Below are 25856 nucleotides of genomic sequence, written 5' to 3' on the forward strand. Positions count from 1 at the left end.
ACACACACACACACACACACACACACACACACACACACACACACACACACACACACACACGCACACACACACACACACACATTCGATGTAACTGTCCTGGCTCGCACAATAAGTCTGCATTTTCCTGAAAATAGAAGCCAGCTTGTGAATATAAACTGGTCCGATTTACTTTGTTTGTCTATCCAGAGCCAAAAATGTGATATTTGTGCCTCAAATAAGTAACTGGATCGCAGCTTGAAAGCGTGTGATATTTATGGGGCAAATAGGCTGCAACAGGAAGCAGCTGTGTCTGCCAGATTCCATCAGCATGTTAGTTTGTCTTTGTAATGCAATAACAATACTATTCTTTAGTGAGTGCCACAAGAGAAATTCTCCTTTTTTATTCCCCTGTAAAGGAAGATCAAAGGTCAGACATCAGCTGCTGAACAGCACCTCTGGGGCTGGTAGAGATTCAGCAGATACTGGTTCTCCTTGTCGAAGGTCAGTCTGTGTGACCCTGCAGCCCATATTTAACCTGGTAATTAAGGTAAATGTATTGATTTTACCAACAAAAGCCTGAGGTAACGAGACAACAGTTTGTTTTCAAACAGATGAAGCAGGTTAAAGCATTAACTCCGGGTCATTGTCCACATGGACATAATCTTCTCTTTTTCTGTCAAGTTAATAACTTCTGATTCAGTGTACAGCTCCTTTTTGTTTTTGTTGGCTATTTAAAGCTGTCAAATTAAGTCTAAAAGCATCAGTGGTGTTTTTTTGGGTTTTTTTTTATCTTAACATCTGTCTCACTACAATATACAAGACTAAGAGTCTACAGCGCTATTAGCAGCTCTGTGAGGCTATAATTGGACACAGCCCTGCTTTGAATTAAATGCTAACATCACCATGCTAACATACTCACAATGAAGTGTTTAGCAGTAGGTATAATTTTTACCATGTTCACCATATTGATTTAGAGTGTTAGCATGCTATCATTTGCCAATTAGCATTAAACAAAAAAGCCCAGCTAGGGCTGATGGGAATATGTTTTGTTTTGCAGGTATTAACAGTGGACCAAGAGTCCAACAGCCATGCCACATAGCTAAAAATAGATTTATTATAAAACATAAAAATAGATTAGGCTACATTAAGACAAGATACAAGTGCATAGAGTTTCTCTCTATATTTACGATAGCTGAGACGATTGTGACAAAATCAATCAGTGTAACAGGAAATGACAAAGAACGTTTAAAAGTGGTTGGGGTCATGCTCTTAGTCATTTTAGACTAAGTATCTGTTCTTGATGGACAGCAGAGAGCCTTTCACCAGTAGAGTATTGTAGATGCCTTATCAGCTTTAAGCACCTATTACAACATGCTGGTGCGTCTCTGCCTTTTTATGACGGCTGTCTAGTCTTATCGCAGTCAAGGGTCAATATCATCGCCTGACAGACTGTGACAACTGGCGCTTCTGCCAACAACACTTCCTGCAGACAGTTCACCATTTACAGTTTATCACGTCTTTGTATCATCTAGTCCGGGTAAGGCTAAGATGCAAGTTTAACCCAATGTCTCATTTTTTTTCATGCTGTAAGCATCCATCATTCACCAGACTGAATCTTGGCATAGAAAGATTTGACTTTATCTCAGAAGAAATACAGATATAGTACGGGTCTGCGAGACTGGTCTGGATGTGTTTGGTGGTTCCCAGAGCCGAAGGAGCTGAGAAACCCTGATCTAGTCGACAGCTTTTCCAGTTCTGACTTGTCCAGACATTCTGTCTCTGACATATACATAACATTCATTGGGTTGTGAAAATATATGCACTTTTTCTTTTTTGCGCACCAAAAGAAAGTTCAGGGTGCTTTCTGTCAACGTCTCCGCTTTCTTGAAGACAGCAACACAACCCTGTTAGATTACACCAATACCTCATTATACTAGGCTAAAGGGCAAACCCACCATCTGTACTTAACAAGGGCAAGTAATGTATGTTCTTTTCTGAACGCATGTGGACCATGGACAGATTAAAAAATGATAGAGCCCTGCGCCACCACCATCTTTTGGTACCCGCACAGATGTTTTATGATTTCTAAATTTGCAGCGATTCCCATTCACCAGATCAACCGAAACATAAGAGCCCAAGCCTGAACACTGATAATTCACAATTCAAATTGTCTTGTATGTAAGACAATGGCGCACAATGTCAGGACAGTCTCTAGTCTCTAGCGTTCATGGTGGTCCACTCCATGCTACATATGACATGTGGCGGAAGCAGTTTTTGTGAAGAATTAACAAAGAGCACTTGAGAAAGTAAATCGAATCCTGCATACTTTCATACCTTCACACACCTGGCCAATAAACAAATGTTATAAGATCTAATAAGCACCTAATCTGAAACGCACTGAGGCCTTTAGGTGCCCCTGACCCCTTAGGCACCTGGGCCTGTGGCCAAAAGGTCAGTTAATATCATCCACGATTAGGACACAAAAACACTGATTATACACAGTAAATATAATTAAATGTCAAGTTCCTGAAGGAACAATTCAGCTCAACAATGGTGCACAGATTAGATTCAGTTTTGCATTCTCATTACAACAGCACATTGAAACATTACTGATTACTGTTTGCATTTTAAATGCTCCGTAGAGGAAATTGTAATCAGTATTATCATTTCTCTCTCTTTCTTTCTCTCTCGCGCACACACACACACACACACACACACACACACACACACACACACACACACACACACACACACACACACACACACACACACACACACACTTGCGCACAAAAATCATCACTGGACAACAAAACTAACACTACCCACCATCCTCTCGTTGCTCACTTGGTTACTCACACATCGCACTCTTGGAAATGAGAAAATATTTGCTTAATATGAATTTCTAAGAAAGAAAAAAAACTCAGGAGCGAAAGAAAGAGAGAGCGTGAAGGGAGAGGAGCTATAATTCTGACAGGTTGCTGTGGTTTTCTTGTGTGATGCGCGTCCAAGGAGGCGTGTTTTCACAGCTCACCGTGTCCATTTCACATCTGACTGACACAGAGCTGAACTGAACAGAATGAACTCTGCAGAGCAGTAGGCAGGGAGAGAATAGGTTGGTTTTTTTGTCTATTTTTTTATTCACTGTATAACCTACAGTTGTAATTATTACTAATCAAAAAAGTTCCTTTTGAGTTTATTTTATTTTTTATTCATCAAGATGAATAAAAAAATTGATGACATTAAACAGAGACACACGAGTCTACAGCCATGCCATCAGCTCTGTGAGGCTGTAAGGCACAGCAGTGCTTTGAGCTACATGGTAACGTCAGTATGCTAACATGCTCACAGTGACGATGTTTATGTACTGATGTTCGCTATCTTAGTTTAGTGTGCTAGCATTAAATACATATATATATATATATATATATATATATATATATATATATATTTAGCTGATGATGGCATTGGTTGAAGAGCTAAGGAATCACCAATGTTATTACACTTAAGCCTGTGGGAGGAAATTTTTACTTCAGTCAAATTTTGTTGACAGGCGGTGACAACAGGTGCTTTTCGACGGTATAAAAGTGTGTGAGTGAAAATGCACACCTTCGAATAAAGCACAATTTACAGTGATTCAAACAATGGAATTTGGAAGAATTCAATTCAGAAGTCAATGCATCATATCATTTGAATTATTTTTGTCTAAGGATTATTTTAAATACAGTATAACAGCCTCAAATTCTTAAGAAGTGCATCATATTTTTAGGATCAGAGCACTCCTCTCTGAAATTGTATTATTTTGTCCAGTGTATTCCTCCTCTCTAACCCTATTTCTATTCATTATCTGGCACTGCACTTAGCACTCACTATGAAATGTAACTTATCAAAAAATGCACACTCTGTCACACACAAACCTGCACACACAAAGGCAGAATTCCACACTACATAAACAATAATTATTCCTGCATGTGTTCACAAATCTCAACAAGAATAACTGGCAATGTGCTGACTCTTGACAATGTGCCTAGAAGTGTATGCTGAGATCATTTGTAATGTAACAAAGGTCTAAAAGTTGCAAATCACATTCATTTAATTAAGAACTATTGTGTTGTGATCCTTGTATCACTGTTAACACAACAAATGCAGAAAATTAAATGCTCCTTAACTCTCACTTGTTTTGTTGTCAGGTGGGAAGTAAATACTTCTCACATAATCTCACACCTCAGATTGTGAGCGGGCTGAACCGTGTGTGTGTGTGTGTGTGTGTGTGTGTGTTTGTCTGTGCTTACATGCACATTTGTTTGTTTGTACTGTATGTGGAGGAGGAATCTCTGGTACAGTTGCCAAGGAGACTGAGAGGTATCATGTTCTGCAGTCTATCCTCCTGTAATTTTAAATGTTTGAGTAAGGAAGACAGTCTTAAACAAACTACTGCTGGGACAGATGCTCTCCTGCTGTAAAGTGCGTGTAAAGTAGCTGCTAATCATTGTTAATGTACTGTACATTAAGAGAGCGGGATTAAAAGATCAATCTGGTGATATTATATATATCTTTTTCTGATGAACAGCAAATCCCATGAAAAGACCAAAACTTCAAATGAATTGATCCCACTAACAAGAACTGTTTGTGTAGCAAAAGTCTGATATAGAGCTTATTCCTCCGTGCCATTGAATTCCACTGTGTCCAAACATCAGGCACATCATCGTCCTGGGGCTAAAAATACTCACCAGAGCACCAAATGTTTATTAATCCGCCACTGAAAATAATCCCCAACAAATGCACCGTGCACACTACTTTTGTTTGAGTAATGTTCGCTGACACCTACAACCCATCAGCAACAGTATAGTAAGAGCCAGACAGTCAAGAAAATAAGCACTCCTCGAGCTGCTTTTTAGCTGTATTGCATTCTGGTCTTCTTTCCTGCTATTGTGAGAGTATAAATTGGCCTCTCTCCCTCTTCTACAATGAATCCCTTTCTCAGTGCTAGCACAAAAGAGAAACCCCTGCTCTTTTTCTTTCAGGTCTGTCAGTGTTTTTGGTTTTTTGGAGTACGTCTTTACACATTTGCTAAATGTTAATGGATGGTATCATTAGGACTCACTGGTGGAGGTGTTGGAGGTGTTGTTTACTCATATGTTAGGATCTACAAACATCACTAAACACTAAACTCGTTTCTTACCAAATTAATGCACTTTGAGCCTTACACAGAGGGCCAGTGTGTTTGTGCCAAAGAATTATGTTTGTCTCTAAGTAGCCATCCACACAGCTCGCACAAGTTCAAATTTAGCACATCAGGTTGCTGCTAACTGGTCGTTTACTGTGAGAAAAGTCAAAGGAGAAACCACACGTGTCACCAAATTGACCTGGACTTTAACTTTACCAGAGATGCTGCCACCTATTTGCCCTCATTCCTTAAAACTTCTGAACTTTCAAAACATGTACAGTGTTTACAACGTAAGAAAAATAGGCAAAAAAAAAAAGAAAAAGAAAAAAATTTATGAGAAGGGGAACCAAGGAATTTTTTTATAGTGACCCTAAAATCCAAGATTTCATCCCAGCTCACTGTTGATGCTCAGTGGGATCAGAACATCAGCACTTCTATTTTTCTGCACTACAGTGAAAACAGAATGTGATCTTGAAACTTTTTAAAACAGATTTTCATATTACATTATAAATACAGACAGATACATCATACACTGGTGAGTTCAGAGACTCTTCATCTCACTTGACTTGGAACTTGTGGAAAAATGATGAATATGTTTTGCTACTATTTTTTTTTATGGCTGCAGAACTTAAAGGGAACAAAGCAGAAAGCAGAACCCTTGTCAGTTTCACTCAGCAATGATCAGCCAAAAGCAAAAAACACCATCCGGTTTCACACACACACACACACACACACACACACACACACACACACACACACACACTGAGCCAAGGAGGTTTGATACAGTATTATGTTAACTGACAGCAGCAGCAGGAAACAGAGGATTTGGAGAAATGACAAACGTGTAAAGTTTGCTCAAGAACGAATTGGTTTGGGACGCCAATCAAAACCATGAAATAACCTGTCACCACCAGAAGCAGCCGCCACACCAACACACACATACAGTACACACAGACACTCTTCTCTGGCTGGTTTGGAAAGGCCTCTGCAGTAGAACCATGTAATGTTAAACTCTCAATTGCAATCAATACACTTAAATCTGCGGTGGAAAGAGTGAGTGCACAGAAAGTCACTAAAACTCTCCATAACCCATCCATCTCTGTTGCTTAGCGCTAGTGATGTTTTGATGCCTCGCTAAGAGCATCTGTTTATTCCCTACAGTAGGAGATAATTCTACATGCATTATAACGGATGAGATGCTGTAAATGTGTCAGGTCTGAAAATAGAGCACAACTGGTCACAACTGCTCATGATAGCAGTGATCCAGTGTTGGACACCTTACTACAAAAATATAATTTAAAAAAGTTACTACATCACTTGGCTAATTACTCGACAGCAAAAGTTATTTACAGTAGTCATTTACATCAGGCTACTCTTTACCTTACAACCGTCAGCTCCATCAAAGGCGCATTCAAACAACTCCAAACCCTTACACCCACATGTCAAATCTCCTGTATTTAACATATGGATTAACAAGGAGTCAGCTGGCTGAGATTTCCCTCTGCTAAAATAATGTGAGCACCAACAAATTGTGTCTTAGTGAAGTTGTGAGATTCACATAACCCCAAAATCCCCGCCTAATTCTTGAGTGTAAGCTAACGATAGCAAGGCAGCTAAAAAGACACAACCCAACAGACACCCTTGGAATTAGCCAGAGAAAGCTATGATGTTCTGCATCAGTCTATCAACTGAATGCTGCACCACCAAACTGAAAAGAGATACCACTGACAAAACTCTTATGAACTGCATTATTACTACTGTGGTATCAGTGAGTAAAACTGGACATTTGTCAGATGAAAAAACAGATCCTTCCTGCGTCACTGAGGAAAATCATTTTTCAATCGGCGCAGGACAAGAGGAGATTTCTGCAGTGACAGCAACATACCTTGAACTCACAACCTTCTGGGGACAAATGGGCCATCAGCCTGGAATAGATGCTGTAATGACAGATCCTGGTGGACAAAGTCTGCAGAGAATTAACTCATTATCTCATGCCAGGCTCTAATGTTCGGGGGGAAAAAAAGATCACATACGTGACAACTTCTGCTCTTCTTGTCGGCTTTGTGTCTTTTTGAGGCCACGTAAGCTCTGTAGATGTAGCATTTGATGTGCAAACAGGACAGTTAATCTGGTGGGTTTTTATAAACTATCAGTCCAGACAGCATCTGGAGACAGTTTTTTTCCCCCATTGAAAGACCATATTTGGCAGCTTAAATAAAGAAAGAGACTGGTGAATTCCTGGAACACCCAGTGTGGCTGAAAAACAGATTCAGTTTTGCCAAGTTATTTAAAACCATTCAACTACGTTCATTACCCAACTTGTTAGTGAAGTTTAACCTAAAGTGAAATACTTAAAGCTCGATGATCAATGTCAGAAAAAGTGTTACTTGTGAGAAAACTCTGAAACTGATAACGCCAATAGAAAGAGTATGAATACTGATAACAAGGCTTCCATGATTCATTATACAATTGTTTACATTAAAATTGTTTACAGTTTTAAGCACTTGAGCAAAACTATTCTAAAGTTTGAAATACTGAAATAATTGTCTTTCATCTACAATCTTTTTTTTTGTGTATGGACATGTGATTTTACTGTATTTTCTTAATGTGGACCCAAGAAGAGGAGTCGCTGCCATGGCAACAACTAATCGGTATCAAAATAAAGAATAAAGAATAAAATTTTACATACAGAACATACATCAAGTCTGTAAAACCACTGCTTGAGCAGGATTGAATAAAACCTCAAACATATCCTCAAATAAATGGTGTCAACTACAATTACTGTTTATTCAGATTCCCCTCATTTTCCTCATTTTCTCCCTTTGTGTAGAGGCACTGACTTTTCTGTGCGATCACAGGGACGCACTAAATCACACACTGGCCTGCTGCACTCATCACTGGAGCAAGATGCAACCCGTAGAGGACGGAGCGTGTCCTCTGGATAAAGATGTGTGGGTGGGGGGTAATGGGTTGTGAGCAGGTAATTGAGTGCACTGGGCTCGTCACAATAGGAGTGCCAGCTCACTTGATGAAGGCGGTAAAAGGAGAACACACGACAAATAAAGTCAGCTACACACACACACACACGCACACACACGCACACGTGCGCGCGCGCACACACACACACACACACACACACACACGCACACACACGCACACGTGCGCGCGCACACACACACACACACATACACACGCACACACACCAACAAATGCAAAAAGACCAGCAGGCTGTGGAAATAAAGCATCTACTCAAGCCAATCACCCACTGTATGCCTCCCCATGGATTTAGTTAGTACTGATCAGTTTTCCACTTTCTCATAGTACCACTGTCCACATCAATATCTCCTTCTGTGCGCGCTCTGCCGGGAAATCATGCTTAAAATTCATTCAAGGAAACAATTATATGCCAATAAATAGTTCAAAAAAAGCTTCTTTCTCTAAACAGTTTATGTCAATTTAAATGAAAAAAGACGATAAAAGTATACTTTAAAATGCTGTTAGTCCCACTTTCACTCATTCACAGATGGATAATGTTTAACTTGATGTTTTGCATGGTCTCCTTTTCAACATGCAAAAGTCACATAAAGCTCCTGTTCCACAAAAATGTTCCTACGATAATATTTAATGGAAATTTGTTATCTACAAGCTTTGCCCCAGACCGGTGAAGAGGATGGTGTGCAACACACTGTGTCTGGGTTACTTTACCTCATCTCTCAGAATAAATGGTCCCATTCAACTTCATGCACCTGGCGAAAAAGAAAACTCTTCCTTGTTCCACGAGAAAAAGATTCCTCTCCCTGCCCTGCCTTTATGTGCTTCTTTCATTAAGTAACTTGTAGTCCACAAATAGACTGTCAACAAAGATTCAGGAATTTCCCGTATGAGCCCAAAGTTTAATTCTAGCTGCATTAAGAGATAAACATACCAACTGTGGGAGGATAGCCAACCACAGTTTAAGTTTCTCTTCTGCAACAACAACAACAACAACAACAACAACAACAGCTGATTATTATGTTTCAGATGGAGGAACTGAGCTATTAATATTTGTTCAATGGCATGTGAGATATTTTTTGCCATGCTCATTGCTTGGATACATTTTGAAATTTATAGAGCGCTGAGCCCCAGAGACGTGTTTAGGGGAAACCCAGTCTTTGCTCATACACAAGGAAGTCAGAGAATGTCAAATGAGCATCAAACAACTGGAGAGTGACAGCTGCAAATCAACAGTCACGGAGGTAGCTTGGTGATTTTCTGAAGTTGAAAGTAAGCTAGCATTTACTGAACCCATACAATCAGAGGGTAACCAGAGTGTCTGACACTTTTTCAGCAGCTACTCACCTCTAGAATTTGAAGGCTCCACTCATTGGCTGTCTGCAGTGTCAATCACAGAGATGTCTACTCATTGTCTTAAGACAGTGAGTGTATTATTTTACTAGAAAAGCTGTGTTTACTAAAGGTTACAATGAACACAAAGAGAGTTCAGAGGATTTTGTCCCCCATCACTTACTCATACATCACCCATTACTGAAATCACATCAGGAGGGGATCTCTTTATGACCAGTATGGACAACAGGAACAATAACAGTGACCAATGCCCTTTTCAGTGTACATATGGACATGTGAGTGTTGTGTTATAATCAACTTGACAATATGTGAACCTATTCTTTTGTTCAATCAACAGTCCAAACCGAAGAGACGTTCCACGATGACATAAGATATAGGAACAGGTGAGCGCTGATTCATGATAATGACTTAAGTGTTGTTAGTTACATATCTGTTGATGGATTCATTGGTTGATCATTTCAGCTGTACCTTGTATCATTTTTTTGAGAAGTGATTCCCCCTAAATGTGGTGTACGAAACAACACCCTGGCATGAAAGTAAACTGCAATCAAAATTCCAAGTTCATCCCCTCTACACCTGCACACCATGCACTATACATATACTTGTTGATCTCGCTGACGGTTAGAATCATGTTAGATTAATATGGCACTGATCTCCAAGTGGCTCCTTCTGATCGGGACAAAAACAGAAAAAACAGAAAAAGTGTTTCCGTACTGTGTCAGCAGTAGCACCAAAACAAAGGGCTTACAGTATACTGTGTTGGATTTACTACGGCCCATATGATAACTTATCTCTTTCGATAACCAAGACTTAGACTTTTATGTTGCTTTGGGTTAGGTGACACTGATAATGAATAAGGCCTGGATAGCCCTGGGAATCAGGCTAATGAGTTGGCGTTGGTACAGACGGCCTAAAATTAGCCCGAAGGCAGTGACTTTCTCCTACATGCCTACAGGGAGTGGCTAATAAGGACAGCACAGTAGGCGATGGCAGGGACAAGTGAACTGTTTCTGGTGAAGGCAGAGACCACAGCTGAAACCCCACCCCCCACCCTCCCCCAAATTACTTCTTTTCTCTTTTTTTTTTTGCTGTTAAGCAGGTTACTCAAGTGCTCACTGTCTCTCAACACCAATTTGTTTCACCTGCCTGATTCATTTATCGTTCCACTTGTGGCTACTGGCCAGTGTTGGAATAATGCCCTCTTCATGTTTTCAATTTTTGGATGAGGCAGGAGTGCTTATTTTCTTCTAAGATAATCAAAATCAGATTGAATTTTTATCCAGATTCAACCTTTTATGCAATAAAATGTGTAATAATAGTGAGCCACCATGACTGCTTGTTTTCACAAATTGCCTTTTATTTATTTTGTATTCTTCCCAGATGCTGCCAGAGGTTACAAAATTGGAACTTTCTATTCCTGGGAAACAACTTAAGATGAGTGATGAGGATCTGTTGGTTCTTATTTTCAACGCTAGATTGGACCAATGCTGTGTGTTTAAAGGATTGGACAGTGTGTAATATGTTTTGTTCATGTGGAAATACCAAAAGATGTTGGCAGGCTCATGTTGGTTTGGACAAGATTTCCTGAGAATAGGAGCCATGTCAAGTGAAAGCAATGAAGTTGATTTATCATCAGAGGGGATTTAAACAATGGCCGATGGAATTGCTTTTGGATGACACCACTGACTCAGCTTTGTTTGAAAATGTTGCATCCCATGTGATCGCTTAGGCATGCACCAGTCTAACTTAATATAAGTCCCTCTCTCCAAATATCTGAAATACTTTGTGCTGGCAAATGATCAGAAAAGGGGTGGGCTGTGGGTTACCACAGCTGTCTTGTTGAGCAGCTATTTCATATTGATTATATTTGATTACACCAATGAAAAATGTGAATAATTCAAGTGAGATAAATGAATAAGACTCATAATCCACTGTTTTATCAAAACTTGCCTTGGTCTTCATGAAAACAACATGCTGGTCTCATCTCCAAATATGCAATTCTCCATTAACATACAGAATTACATTTCCTACCATAAAAAGGTACATGAACATAATATATGTCAGTAAAATACAGTTTTGATAATGATCTACCGCAGCAAGATGCTAAGTAGGTTAGTTCTATGTAATATAGCAATTTTCCAAACTGTAGTCACAAAATGAACAAGACAGGACAATAGACAATACAATGTATAGTAAGGGTGTGGCTTTGTCTTAGTTACCTATAAACCTGCTGTTTCAACATGAGAAGGTGAAGATGTTCCATCTATAACATGGTGTTATATACAGTATTGTCTCAAACCTTATCGCCAGACAAGAACGTCCATATTAGATGATTCTCTTTGTACAAATATAAAAACAGCCAGATTGCATAATACTGCACACAACCATGTACAGATGAATATACTGTGCATAACCACCTACTGTATGTATATAAAGTAACTCAGATGTAGATTTCCCATTCAATATTTATTTCAGCACTCTTCCATACCTTGCACCACTTGTTTCCCTCTCAGATTGAATGCCACAACCTCTCAGAGGGAGAGAGAGAGAGAGAGAGAGAGAGAGAGAGAGAGAGAGAGAGAGAGAGAGAGAGAGTATTATTGCATCCCTTTATGGCCACAGTTTACCATCTTCTAATAGCTACTTCTAACATGATAACACACTGTGTCACAAAGCAAAAGTCTCATGAACATGTGCACTTCAGAGGCCTCTTCAGTCCTCAGATCTGAACGCAGTAGAACACCTTTGAGCTGTGGTAGAGTGAAAGATTGGCAGCATGAATGTGCAGCCGACAAAACCACAGAAATGATGTGACGCAGTCATGTCAACATGGAGCGGATTCTCAGAGGAATGTTTCCAACATCTCGTGGAATCCATGCCACAAAGTATTGAGGCTGTTTCGAGACCAAAGGGAGGCCCTACCCAGTATTAGTATGGTGTTCCTAATAAAGTGCTTGGTGAGTCTATTTGGCCAACAAAGCTGATTCTGATTCTGAATATCTGCACATGGCAACTAGGTTATGTTTAAAGTTAGGGAAAGATCATGGTTATGTTAAATAAAATATGGTGACGGTTTGGTAAGTGGTTGTGAAACTAAGACACGTCATCAAAGTTAGACATGCTCAACGACCATCAGCAATCCAGACTACCACACCATATATACCAGGACACGCTATAGGACACACCATTTCTGGATGTTGTCACTGGATGTATATCACGAGGTGTGGAACCATCCAATATAGATGTAAATCCTGGGGATGCTGTGCTGAGTATTGATATTATTCCTATCTGTGATACATAACCTGCTTTTCCTCTTGCTAATGCCTCACATTGTTAATCTGTCCATCATCTCTGCATCAGTTTATCTTTCTCCATGTTTCTGCTCACTATGAAAGGATAAGTTAGTTTGTGCACCTGCACTTTCACAAAGCAATATACTGAAGTGTACTGTTCAGTAAGCTGGTCTGAGGCAGGCTGAGGATAGGTTACTTACAATTAAGGTTAAGAATTTGTAAAAGCTTCAAAACACACATCATCAGAGTTGAAGGTAAATGCTCCTGCATTTGCCACCTGATTTCTACAAGCGTACTTACAAATGCCACAATATTGGAACATAAATAAAGAAAAGAATCAAAACATGTTTTGATAATTGAAAATTTGTTTTTGTAATTTACCAAGGAAAAATAGCGAAAATTGGTGGTATCTGGTGTCATCTTCTCCAATATGAGAAATATCTGCATTTTCCCATTTTAAATCATCATAAACTAGATATCTTTGCCTTGTGCAACACTTTGAACTGTAATGGATATTTTTCCTCAATTGTTTGAAGTTTCATAGTCTAAATGATAAATGAATTAATAAAAATATAATTGGTAGTTGATTAAAATAAAAATGAATCCTTGCAGCTCTAGTCAATCTTTTTCTACTTGGGCTGTTATGCTCTTTTTACAACTTTTAGAAATCGTTTTTCACAATTTCAACTTCACACACAACTTTTCTTTTTTCATCCCTATGTCTTTTCCTTGCACACACACACACACACACACACACACACACACACACACACACACACACATAGTATAAATAGTACAATCTACAGTATTTTAGTTATCTTACTGTATTGTACTACTATGATGTTTACAATCAATTAAAAGCTTAATCACTTGAAAAGCAGCCAAATATACGGCTCACCCCGCTGAAGTGCATTTGCTTTAACAATAGATGCATGCATGTGTGCATATGTGTATGTGTGCACCAGTGACTGTGTATGTGCACACCAAAGACAGTGTATGTGTGCACAAATGAGCTTCTGTGTGGATACAGTAACAAGTTGTGTGTGGGGTTTGTATTTCTAATAGACAAACTGTACTGTAATAAAGTAACAAAGAAGGAAACATTGCAGAACGTCTGCTGTGAAATGTCAGCAATCAGTTCACTGTGTTGGGGGTAATTGAACAACAGCAGACCTTTTCATGTATCCAGGCAGCCAGCAAAAGTTTTTGGAGGTATTGATGTGAAACAAATTCCCACTAATCTTTTTATGGATGTCTCAGCAGGCCAAAACAAAATGCTGTAGGGAATTCTGACACAACTTAACCAACTTCCAAGGTGCATAGAGAACGGAAAAAGTCTAGAGACATGAAAACTCAAGACACTTGTCGTATAAAGAACTATTTTATTGTCAGACCAACACATTTCGGCTTGACCCTGATGCAGGCCCAAGACCTGGGTATGACCTGGAAGACGCCCCTTGAATCCATTCATCACTGCCCTTTTTTTCAACTACTACACATATCTACTGTATATTTACCAATCCACACTCTCAGATGACACACCCCTGATTCTAATGATAGAAGTCATGTCATAAAATAAGCAATAAGACCTTGCTGAGCTAAAGGAAGTTCAACTAAAGTTTAAGCACTTATTCTAGGGTCAAGTTATATCAAGTATACAACCTAGTAGTTCTGCCTCATAATGATCATCTTTAGTGGTTTAAAAGTGAGTGATAAAAAATCAAATTGACAGTAGTAATTAGAGCAATCAATGGGTCAAGTGAAAATTATACGCACCATACACTGCATTTGATGATTGCAGCCTGCTGCTACATCTGTGTCAATCAATAAAATGACATTAAGAAAAATGAGGAACTCTTAGTAGAGTTTTGACTTCTTCAGTTTTTTGTAATTAATGTTTGTCATTGTCATCTGGATAGTAGCCTAGTGTTCTGTTTGAGTTATACTTTAAGCAGCAAAACATGTCACCGTAACATCATAAAAATTTCAGTTACTCTTACAAGCATTTTTCTCTTTCTTTCTTCGCTCTGTCAAACTTTAAAAAAAAATAAAAATAAAAAAAAAATCCATGCAACCTGCTCACCTGTGCCGGGCTCCTCGCCTCCGTTCCTCCGCTCCAGACGCCCCAGTGCGCGGGAGTAGCTTTCATAATCCGGCTGAAATGAAGAAAAAATAAAGACCGATCCCATCTGCATGAGCTGTAGATGAGTGACACTTGGGCTACAGTCCGCCTGGTGACATTGAGAGCGAGAGAGAGAGAGAGAGAGAGAGAGAGAGAGAGAGAGAGAGGGAGAGAGAGGGAGAGAAAGAGAGAGAGGGAGAGAGAGAGGTGCTGCCACCCTGTGGCTGCATAAATGCAATGAGAAAATTGAGATAAAGCTGCAGGGTGTACAGCTGTGCCTGACAATACAGTGAAGCATTTCCATTTGCTGCTAGTACAAAATGCAAATGTTTAAATGGCATTTTTTTCCTGCTGTGAGAAAGCTTGAATATGACCATCATGTAGGAATTGTTTGGGACTTTTTGTGCAGTATTTACAAAATGGCCATTCTTACTACATTAAAGGAATAATTTAAAAAAATACACTTTTCTCTTTCTTGCTGAGAGTTAGATGAGAAGATTGATACCACTTTGATAGAATGGGTAAATATAGCATACCACCAGCAGCTGGTTTGCCTTCAGTAGCGGAAAGACTGTAGGGGGAAACAGTAGACCAGCTCTTTCCAAAATCTATTGTACTGCTGATACTTCTTCTTTGGTCACTTTAGTCAATAGTCAATTGAGTGTTATGTTATTTTGGTACAGCTATTTTTGTTGATGTGCTTGCGGTGTGACACACGGATCATTTTTTCCCATGTAGTGGACCTGTTTACAGCATCACATAAACACTGTGAAATCAGTTCCTCTGTTCAAACTGCCAAGTTTAAAATAAAGTTAACAACTTGCACAGTCAGTACAAGAGAACAATATAGGCGACTATTCACCTCACCTTTAGGAGATGATAAAGTATAAACATAACTCAGTCAAAAGGATCTTCACAAGGGACTTTTAGAGGGTTTTATTTTGTGGTTGCTTAATTCATGAATTCATGGTTTCATATTTTGTTGATTTTTATGCTTATAAATTACTTTATTTCATATTGAACAATTTTTGGGCTCCATACTGCGCTGGACAAAGTATAAATTGTTTTATCATGAAATTGCTGCAACTCATATTCCTCATTAGTTGAGACATTTCAGTGTGGACAAACATAGTGGATCAACATTGTCATTCTTAAACAAAAACGTTAGGAAAGCCCTGTTAACCGGTAAGGGTACAAATGGTTATTAAACAGCTGAAAACCACCCAAGCCTAAACATGTAGGGGCCATTAAAGAGGCGTTCCAGCCATGACTGAAGTGGCTGCAGAAGTAATGTTGCAGTAGTAGTAACAAAGCGTAGCAGTAACAGGTAGGCCTAAATTCCCGACAGCACATGAACGCATCAAGCACCGGTGCAGCTGGATACTTCGTGTTACCTCAGAGAAAACAGTGATAACAATGAGATAGCATTAATCTGACACACAGGTTGCACCTGCACAGCCACGCGGATTAAAAGGCTTAACAGTCGATGACAGCAGGATTTCGTCTGAACCTGGACCCAGTCTGAACAAAGTTTAGAGTCACTGTTGCTCGAGCAAACAGCTGTTTCAACGTGCACCATACAAGCTAGACGAACTGGGCGAAATCGCGACCCTAACCTTGGTCCTGAATGTCTAAACTACCAGGAAATGCAGGTGTGTCGGTGCTCGGGGACAAGTCGCTGGAGTTTTACCGGGACCCGGTGAGCTTCTACCGGGAGCGTATCGAGAAACACCGGAGCAGAGTGTTTCAGTGCCGCCTGCTGAACAGACCGACCACCTTCATCTGCTCCGTGCAGGCAATGAGAGAGCTGCTGTGTGGTAGGCTATGTTCTCTGTGCATCATTGTTTACGTGTGTGTGCTTGTGTGTGTTTGTGTCTGTCTCTTTACTTTTAACTCAACATCTCGGAGTTTGAGTTTAAAGTAAATGTTCACAAACAGAAAAAACGATTCTACGGATCAGTATTTTTCCGTTGCTGAATTATTAATCACAGCCTGAGTGATAAATCATTGAGTCAATTGTTAACTTTATTTATTAGATGTTGTGCCACCTGTTTGTGCCATCATTAAACGGATAGCCTACATACAGAAAGTAGTGCGTCTATTTCCTTGTTTTCTCTGCCTCGGGATAATGAGTCAGAGTTTGTCCTCGGGCAGGGGAACAAAAGGAAAACTTCTTCTATATGGGGTAAAATTAACCCCCGAGATTAGTGTGATCTGTCATGGGAGAGACTCGTGATGGTGCTGTACAGGGGGAAGGAGGGGGATGTAACTGAGATGAAATTTTATTGTAGTACTATTATATTCTACCACCTTTTGATAGGCTAGTTGTACTATTAACAAGTATATAATAAATACAGACTATATGAAATATTAACTGCATAATGTCATCAAATGTCGTATAATATATCAACTGATATGATTAATATAATTATGCCAAACCTCCTCAATGCATCATCAGCTTTGCCTTAATACAGTACAGGCTAAAGGCAGAAAAGTTTGTGAACAGGAAAATGTCATGTTTGAAGTTATTAGCAAATATAATGAAATGCCCAAATAAAAGAAATAATAACACATTGTATTGAGATTAAAAAAATAAAAGATACACAGCATTCATTAGATTACAAAACAGTAATGGGACTATCAAGATAATCATTTGTCAAGCTAAGGTTAGACATCTGGAAATACACACACACACACACCTGCTGCCAGAATCAAACCTGACATGGACATTGTGTATATGATTGATGCAATGAGTGTGTGAACAGTATGTATATATGTTTGTGTGTATGTTTGTGTTTCAGAGAAGTCCAACGTGTTTCAGAAGGATCCAACTGACTTGATGACCAACATGTTCGGTGACACCATTGTCACCACTAATGGTAAACACACACATACACAACAGCCCCACAAATACCACAAAACAGAGCCTCTAACGTGGCTTCAACAATTATTTGATTAGTTGATTGACAGAAAATAAATCAGCAACAATCTTGAAATTTATTTGCGTCATTTTTAAAGCAGAAATCGAAAAAAAAAAAGTACTTTTTCACATGTGAATATTTTCTGACATTCGTTAAAGTAAACTAAAGCTCTTGGGTTTTTGGTCTATTGGTCAGACAAAACAAAACATTTGAAGATGTCATTTTGGACTCTAGAGACTTCTGAGGGGTGTTTTTTCATATTCTATAAACTGAAAGAAATTGATTAAATGGGAAAATAATGGGTTGATTAATCAATAATGAAAATAATCATTAGTCGTAACCAGTGTCTGTTAGAAAGCTAAAACTATGCAGAAGGTATAGTGGAAAAAACTGACTCTGGTGACTTTTTACCACCCACTACAATACATACCTTACACTTGTATAATACAGGACCATGACTGTAATCTGCTTAAATTCTGCTCTGCAAATGTAAATATGAGGAACTTGTATCTGCATGTTTCAGGCGAAGAGGCGTGTCTTCTCCGTCTGTCCCTCACCAGCCTCTTTTCAGGAAGTTGTTTGGAATCGTCAAGTGATTATATCACCAGGTAGGGAAAGAAATTTCACTGGAATAGTGTTTCAGCATAAATTCATATGATATTTTGTTGTTGGGGATGTCTTTGATGGTGTTAACAGCCATGCATTCATGACCTGGAGAGTGACATAGTTCTTCATACAGTTTCATGAGTTTAAATAGGCGTACAAAGCTCATTCTCTTTTTTTCTTTTTTTTTCTTTTTTTTAAGTCTGGTTGTGTATTTAGACATTAACTGTGTCCAGCCTCTTGTTCTATGAATGTCCACGATGGAACCAGAAATGCTTGCAAGGACATTTGTGACGCAACTGCAGGGCTTTTATTGCTGCAACAGTTGTGGTGTGCCCATCCATGTCAAAGGTTTCTTGAGCAAACGAATGAATGAAATGACTCCTATCTGTTCCAGGGACAAAACTTACCTATAGTAATTATACTGTGTGTAATGTGGTGATTTAATATTTGAATAACAAGTGAATGTTTCTTATGATATTGTTGTAATGTATATATTTTCGAAGACTCCCTTGTGATTACTTTGAAATGAGAAGTGTTTTTCTCTACCTCTTTCTTGCCACAGTGTATGTGTTCGCTGTCTGAAGGAGCTCTCTCTCAGGTACCACTTAACATAAACCTCCAGCACTTAAAGCATTTCTATTTATATGTTATATATTTAGATTTCTTTTTTACAGACCTTTGTCCTTAATGCCTCCCATATTACCCCTTTTTACTACAGTCATTAGGGGGATTTTTAGCAGCATTTCATTCATTATTTTAGGACAGTAAAAGTAATGTATGCAACTAATTGATGCAACTGATCTATTAATGTGTAGTAGGCAGCCAGAGTGTGTCTACTCTGTCTTTAAGCGCCTGGGGACGGAGTTGGTTTTGGGCCTTTTTCTGAATGTACGAGCGGAGGAGCAGCCTGAACTGTTCCAGGAAATCACGCAACTCTGCACCCAGCAGTAGCATGGTAGACACACACACACACACACACACACACATACATACATATACATATATATATAACCAAGTATGGATGTATATATACAGAGTTGCCACTGACATTCCCAAGCAGCTTCCTTTTTTTTCTTTCTGTAACTATCAGTTGGTAGCACTCGTATTATAAGACACTTGCTCTCAAAATCTTTCTCTTCCAGATTTGCTTGCCACGTCTGTGTTCTTGCGCTGCAACACAGCATTGCAAAATTTACCACTTCCCTTTTCTTTTCAGTTCAATAAAGCTTTTTCAGTGTGTTTTTGACCATCTTCGCGTGTTAACTTCTGCCCCTGCAGGCCTGATCTCTGCTCCAGTCAACGTGAAGGTTCCTCTGTGGTCGTCGGGTTTCTCCACAGCTCTGGACGCCAGAGACAAACTAATGGACATCATCAAAGACAAACTGGAGAATGACACACAGGGGTGAGACTGAGACTGCCTCCTGTCTTCACTTACTATGTTTCAAACACACGAGCGCAGACACACACACACACACATACACACACACACACACACACACACACACACACACACACACACACACACACACACACACACACGCTAATGACTGATCTTTGACCTTGTTTTCTTCTCTCTCAAACTTAGTCAGGTCAGAAATGATACTATTTGCACCCAAATTATGCAGAACTTTACAGATTTTCTAAGGCAACAGTGACATTATCCACTGAAAATAGTAATGGCTCTTCATCATTGTGTTACCCCCCCCCACCCAACTGGCCCTCTCTAGTTTTGTGGGCACTCTCAGGTCTTTGCCGCTGCCCGACTCCAGTTGTGCCTCCCAGCATCTCCTGCTGTTCATCTCGGCTCTGATCCCCAAAGCTCTGGCGTCGCTGCTCACCTCCTTCACACTGGCACTCAGTGGAAACGAACAGGTACGCAAACCCAGACAAAAGTGCACATGTGGATGAGAAAAAATGACAACAGGATACAGCTGAACAATTCGATGTTTAATACACAGATATCCTGTAAACAATAACTATATAGCTCTTCTGATTGTGAGAATTTCTGAAGAAAAAGTGCCTAAAGGAAATTAAGGCATTCCTTTGAATTGAATTAAGACACAGTCAAATCCATCATCCTCGTTCTTTAGCTCTTTGTATTCTTACATCAAATCCTAATTAAAAAAAAAACCGCTGTGGTGGAAATTGGTTTTAAAACAGCACTACATTTAAAATTATTACCAGTATTTCTTTTCTTTCTGAGCAAGAACCTTTTTCTGCCAAGCTCTTCCTGTTTTAATTGTTAAATTAACAAATAAAAATCTTCTCTTTCTCCATGATCAGGAGGAGAAACGCAGACGAGCGATAGAAGACCCTGATTACCTGCACAGAGTACTGCTGGAGGTGCAGAGACTCTGGCCTCCTTTCATTGGTGGACGCAGAATAGCTGATAAGGTAGGGCTGCTCTGCTGGGGACTGAAACACATTCTAATGATTTTCACGTTGTGCTGAATGAGAACTGAGGATCTTATCATCCTGTGTTTTGAATGTGAGAGATTCAGTGTCACTTTTGGGCTCAGTCGTTATCAGAATGGATTTAGACAAGTCATTATAACACAGATTTGGCCGTAATGGCTGTTTTTCAAGATCATGGAGGGTCTGCACTGGTCTGCGAAAAATAGGGATACCATGGTCTGCTGACCACTGCCTGCAAATGTTAGCGTATCATGAAGTGTGGGGGAGTTGAGGATTGAAATTGTGCATCTAGATCAAACTTGTCTGATTTTATGTGTCACATTTTTGACGTGTAGTAGATGCAGTTGTCCAGAAGATCTTATATATAGAAAAATATATCACTCACTGGATTATTAACATTATAAGCATCATAAAGAGCCAGAATAAGAGAAAACTATAGTACTCATTCAGTATTACAATATATCAGATTTTTTTTGTTCAGTTTGCATAAGAAATATAAAAAATTATTTCTATCATTTATTTCACTCTGGATTCAGTTTATGCTATGCTAGATGTGGGAAAGGTAAAAATTTTAACAAGGATTTATATGTTGTAGGACAGCTTGATTCCTTCCTTAGAAAACCCTATGTTGATGTACACCATTGTACAAAATGTCTCCCATTACTTTACATTTCGAAGAATTTGTGGTGGTTGTTATTGTACCTCTGTGTTTTTATCCTCCTGTAGTCTTCGCAAAGTGGAGGGTTTTGTTTTGTTGTACTATGCGTTGCTCTCCTTTCCTCCAGATGGCGACAGATTACTGTAGATGAAAGTCTAATCCGCTGTCAGGTCCTCTCTTCTGAGTCTAATGTGCAGTACGACCTACAGGGGCTGGACTAAATAACAGCATCATTTTACAGTGCATTATGGTGTATATATTATATGGTAGGTGTCCAGTAAAAACCTTGTTACTGGTATTTTAATCTTGAGACGTGAGTCCTATTATTAGGCAACTAGGCAACAAGGCAACATGAAACATTAATAGACAAGTTACTGAGGCGAGGCCAGACAGTCACTGCCTGAAAACTAAGGTGTTTCTGTTATTTTGGACTCTTTCTTTTTATTAGAAATTGTTGCATGTTGGTTCAGCTGTCACTTCCGCATGCTTTGTTTACTAATAACTTATTATCTATAAAGTTTTGTTAAAAGTTGTAGTCTAGTAGAACTTGTGTTGTTGTGTTAATTTTACTCTGTATGCTGGTATGACATCAGAGCTGTCAACCAATAGAATCACACTTTTAATAAAAAATACTGTCTCATGATTGGCCGGCTGCCTATCCCGATGGCAGGGCGGTCAGAGCGTCTCTGCTTCCTCCCACTCCGGTTGTCTTTGATCATTGTGACCTCATCAAACAGGCTTATGCAACGACCTAATCAGAGGCATTGATCCATCTCTGTGATTGATTGGCTCCGCTCCGCCAGAAGGAAGGAAGCGAGGTTGGGGTCGGGGTTGGTGGTGGTGTTGGCGTTGAGGGGGGTGGTGGGGGATGCTGGTGACGCTGTGAAGCCAAGTGGAAAGTCATTTGTCACTTCTAGGAAATGCACCAGTACACTTTGATTACCGACGGCCTCGGTGGGACATGGGTCCATGACGTGGGGTTTTTAGAGAATTTTAGAGGAGAAAGAACTCAAGGACTAGGCACATTTCACAAGATTTGTGAAGCAGTAGAGTTCATAAAGGTCAATATATAACAACAAGGAAACAAACATAAGCGAACAAGCATAAATGCAGATGGTTTGGCCGTCATGAGGGGAGGAAGGAGTACTAGAATAACTGTGGTGCTTCAAGTGCACATAAGACTGTTATTTTTGTTGAAAAGTATTTAAGCCAAGGTACAAAAGTAGCTCTTTTGAAGATTACTTACAGTTAATTAGTGACATATTGCCACTGTCACAGTCCTTCCCCTGCCATCCCTTTTGTGGAACCTCAAAAATAAGTAGAAAAGCAAGAGATAAGAGCCGGATCTGTACTGAAAAGAGTTAATGAGATGTTTATGTGTGCAGGTAGGCGTGTAAGAAGGAGAAAGATTATTAGTATTCACAATCAGGTGGAAAAAGTAGAAGCTCCATCAGGTGGAACTAAGATATGCAATAGTTCAAGCAGCTTGAATGTGTTTTGAGTTTCTGAGAGCAGGTCGGAGAGAGAGAATGAACTCATATCTCTCAGTGAGAACCGCAAGAAAGAAGGAGATTTGTATAAGATTTTCCACTCCAGCAGAGAGAGGCAGAGAGAAAAATGAGAGAGAGGGGATAGAGGAAAGAGAAACAGTGATCATGTTCTCTGGCAGTCCATTAGTGCAGCTACTAATGGATGTAGTGAAAAGGTGAATTAAAAGGGCTACAATTGGGTAAGTGGCCTTTTTGCCCCAAGGTGGCTCCTTTCTCCAGAAAAAAAAAAAAACAGCTCAGGAAATTTTGTAGAAACGGGAATTTCAGCTTTCATTCAAGCAAAACGTCAGGGTTAAAAATGTCTCCCATTCATTTTGGTTCAAAGGGGTATTATAGCATGTTCTTGACAATGCTGTCATTTTATTGTCCCCAGTTCAATTTCAAGTGCAGGTGGTAATCTTGCTTTACAATTCTAAAACTCTTGCTCAACAGTTTCTGCAGCACACGGGTGATAGGAAGATATGAAGCAGCATTTACTGTAGTATTTGCTTGATTTTCCATTTTGAAAACTGAACACAAAAGCCAAGTTCAGCCCAGGGAGCAGTACGTTCATCCTTTCAAGTGTTGGGAAGCCATATGTGAATTGTCATGGTGACAATTCCAACACTTGGACGTACATGAAACTCACAGTGAAAACAGTTAGCAGCAACTTAAACATGTGTAAGTCTACAGATTTAAACTTTAACATCAAATTGAATTTCACAGTATTTTTTAAGCTTCATTCATTTATCATTCAAATGGATGCTTCAAAGCCCAAAAAAACACATTAAGGACGGCTCTAACTGCATGAAAAAATAAAGAGTTACCAATTGAAAAATGAAAAGATCATCACGAAAATTATCATGATGTTAATTTCCTTTCATGTGAGTATAATAATGTGGTGTCCCCTTCTCTGTGTGTGTGTGTGTGTGTGTGTGTGTGTGTGTGTGTAGGACTCCACTCTCGCAGGGTTTCATGTTCCAAAGGGTTACGGTGCGATCTATATCAGCCACGCCGTCCACCGTGACCCGGAGGTGTTCCAGCAGCCGGACAACTTCCTACCAGAGAGGTGGAGCGGAAGGTGAGGATGTTAGATTTGGTCTTTCAGCTTATTAAGTTTAGGTCTTGTTTTAAAAGAAATCGTCTTAAGTATCCCATGTGCTTCCCCTCTTATGGTACAGAGGTTAGGTCAAGGTTGAAATTAAATTAGATAAGTAGAAAATGAAAGCAGGGCGTACACAACGTGTGAATGAAAAGTCAGGTTCACTATATGATATACAAAGAGCCCTAAAGACACGAAGAGCAAAACATATGAAATGGAAGAAACATTGGAGTAATTTAAAGGCAGAAACAAACAAAAAAAAAAAGCACATTTAAAATGAAATTTTTGCAAATGACTTGTGCAAATGTATTTACATGTACTGTATATGCATGTAGGCTTTTTATATGTTTGTGTGTATTTGTACATGTGTTTTTGTTTGTGTATTTGTGCAACTTTGTGGAACGCTTTGCATTTAAACAGCATTTGCAGCAGTGAATGAACCCTCTGACCCAGGCTCTGCGGGTTAAAGTTTTATCCGTCTGTGTTGTTACCACAGCCCAACATGCACCATGTAGGATTCGTACACAAGGGAAAGTGTATTTACTTTGAAGCGATTGGTAAAAATTTCTTTACCTTTACCTTTGATTTGACAGCATTTTGATCAAAACTACAGTTGTAGCCATATTTTATGGCAAGACATGACTTTGTCACCCAAAATCATTTAATGAAAATCAGTTAAGTAGGTGCTAGCTAGCTATCATTTCCTTACCCTTTTTTATTAGTCTGAAATTGTTGAAATTAATGTTGGCCGTATCACCATCACATTAATATTTGCTAACCTTGGCTGTGTTGGCCATGTGGATTCGAAGTGTATATGAATTTTTCACTTAGAGTCCAACTTTGGTGACCTTTGATACATTACTCTGTGGCATTATTGCAAACCACCGTGATAGTGGTGACCTTTGAGGTAATAGAGAGCCAGAGAGTCCAAAACTGATGAAGCTATTCTAGCTTTAGCTGTGTTACACAGGCAAATGCCAATTAGCAGTGGATGGAGGCATTTCTGAAGTTTTAATGCTGCAACTCAATAGAGTAAATCGCTAGTTTAAAAGATAGATAGTAGTTATTAAGAACTATGAAAGGATGCAGACATTTAGTCATAGATGTAGCTGGTGCAATCTAATCCAACTGTCCTGTGGTGAAATGGACATACGTTTTACTGACTACAAATACACTTTTAAAAATGGATGATGGTTTAAATGCAGCTCCTGCTTTGCCTGTGATCAGAGGCCATGCATTGTAAGATAAAAATAACAGAGGATAGATAGATAGATAGATAGATAGATAGATAGATATCACAGCCATTCGTTGATTTTATCATTTTACATATCTGACTAGTCATCTACTTTGTCTTCAGTGTAGCCTGCAGCTTGCTTTATGATTCTGTACATACAACGCCTACATCGTTGCCATAACAATCACTGCACATAGATTAACACCCAAGTGCTCAAATCTGACCTGATCACTCTAGAGATGCACGAAGAGACATTTGAAGACAAACTGTGGGTCAGCATCCTTCACTCGCATCCCGCACTCTGTCTGCTGCGTGCTCTGGTAAAATGAAACCTGCTCTGGCTCCTTCACTAATTCCTTTTTTTTTTTGTTCATCCACTTCCTCCATTCACCAGTTTATTCTCATTCATGCTCGTTCATTCAGGCGACAGGGCAGAGGGGGGAAAAATCTATGAATGTATGTATGTAGGTAGCTGCTGCCATGGAAACT

At 39.4% G+C, this 25856-nt stretch overlaps 1 protein-coding gene across 1 annotated transcript in view; it reads left to right on the forward strand.

Annotated features, from left to right (window-relative positions):
* The first annotated feature begins 16333 nt into the window (after positions 1-16333).
* LOC111237482 (putative cytochrome P450 120) overlaps positions 16334-25856 on the forward strand; it is a 20263-nt gene continuing 10740 nt past the window's right edge. Inside the window, 9 exon segments of the mRNA XM_022766600.1 lie at positions 16334-16719; positions 17704-17781; positions 18347-18431; positions 18992-19027; positions 19245-19384; positions 19708-19831; positions 20157-20301; positions 20713-20823; positions 23985-24112. Coding sequence (XP_022622321.1) covers positions 16530-16719; positions 17704-17781; positions 18347-18431; positions 18992-19027; positions 19245-19384; positions 19708-19831; positions 20157-20301; positions 20713-20823; positions 23985-24112 — 1037 coding nt within the window. The 5' untranslated portion in view covers positions 16334-16529.

Source organism: Seriola dumerili, unplaced genomic scaffold (assembly GCF_002260705.1).
Source record: "Seriola dumerili isolate Sdu_G_001 unplaced genomic scaffold, Sdu_1.0 BDQW01000874.1, whole genome shotgun sequence".
In the NCBI taxonomy this organism is placed as follows: Eukaryota; Metazoa; Chordata; class Actinopteri; order Carangiformes; family Carangidae; genus Seriola; species Seriola dumerili.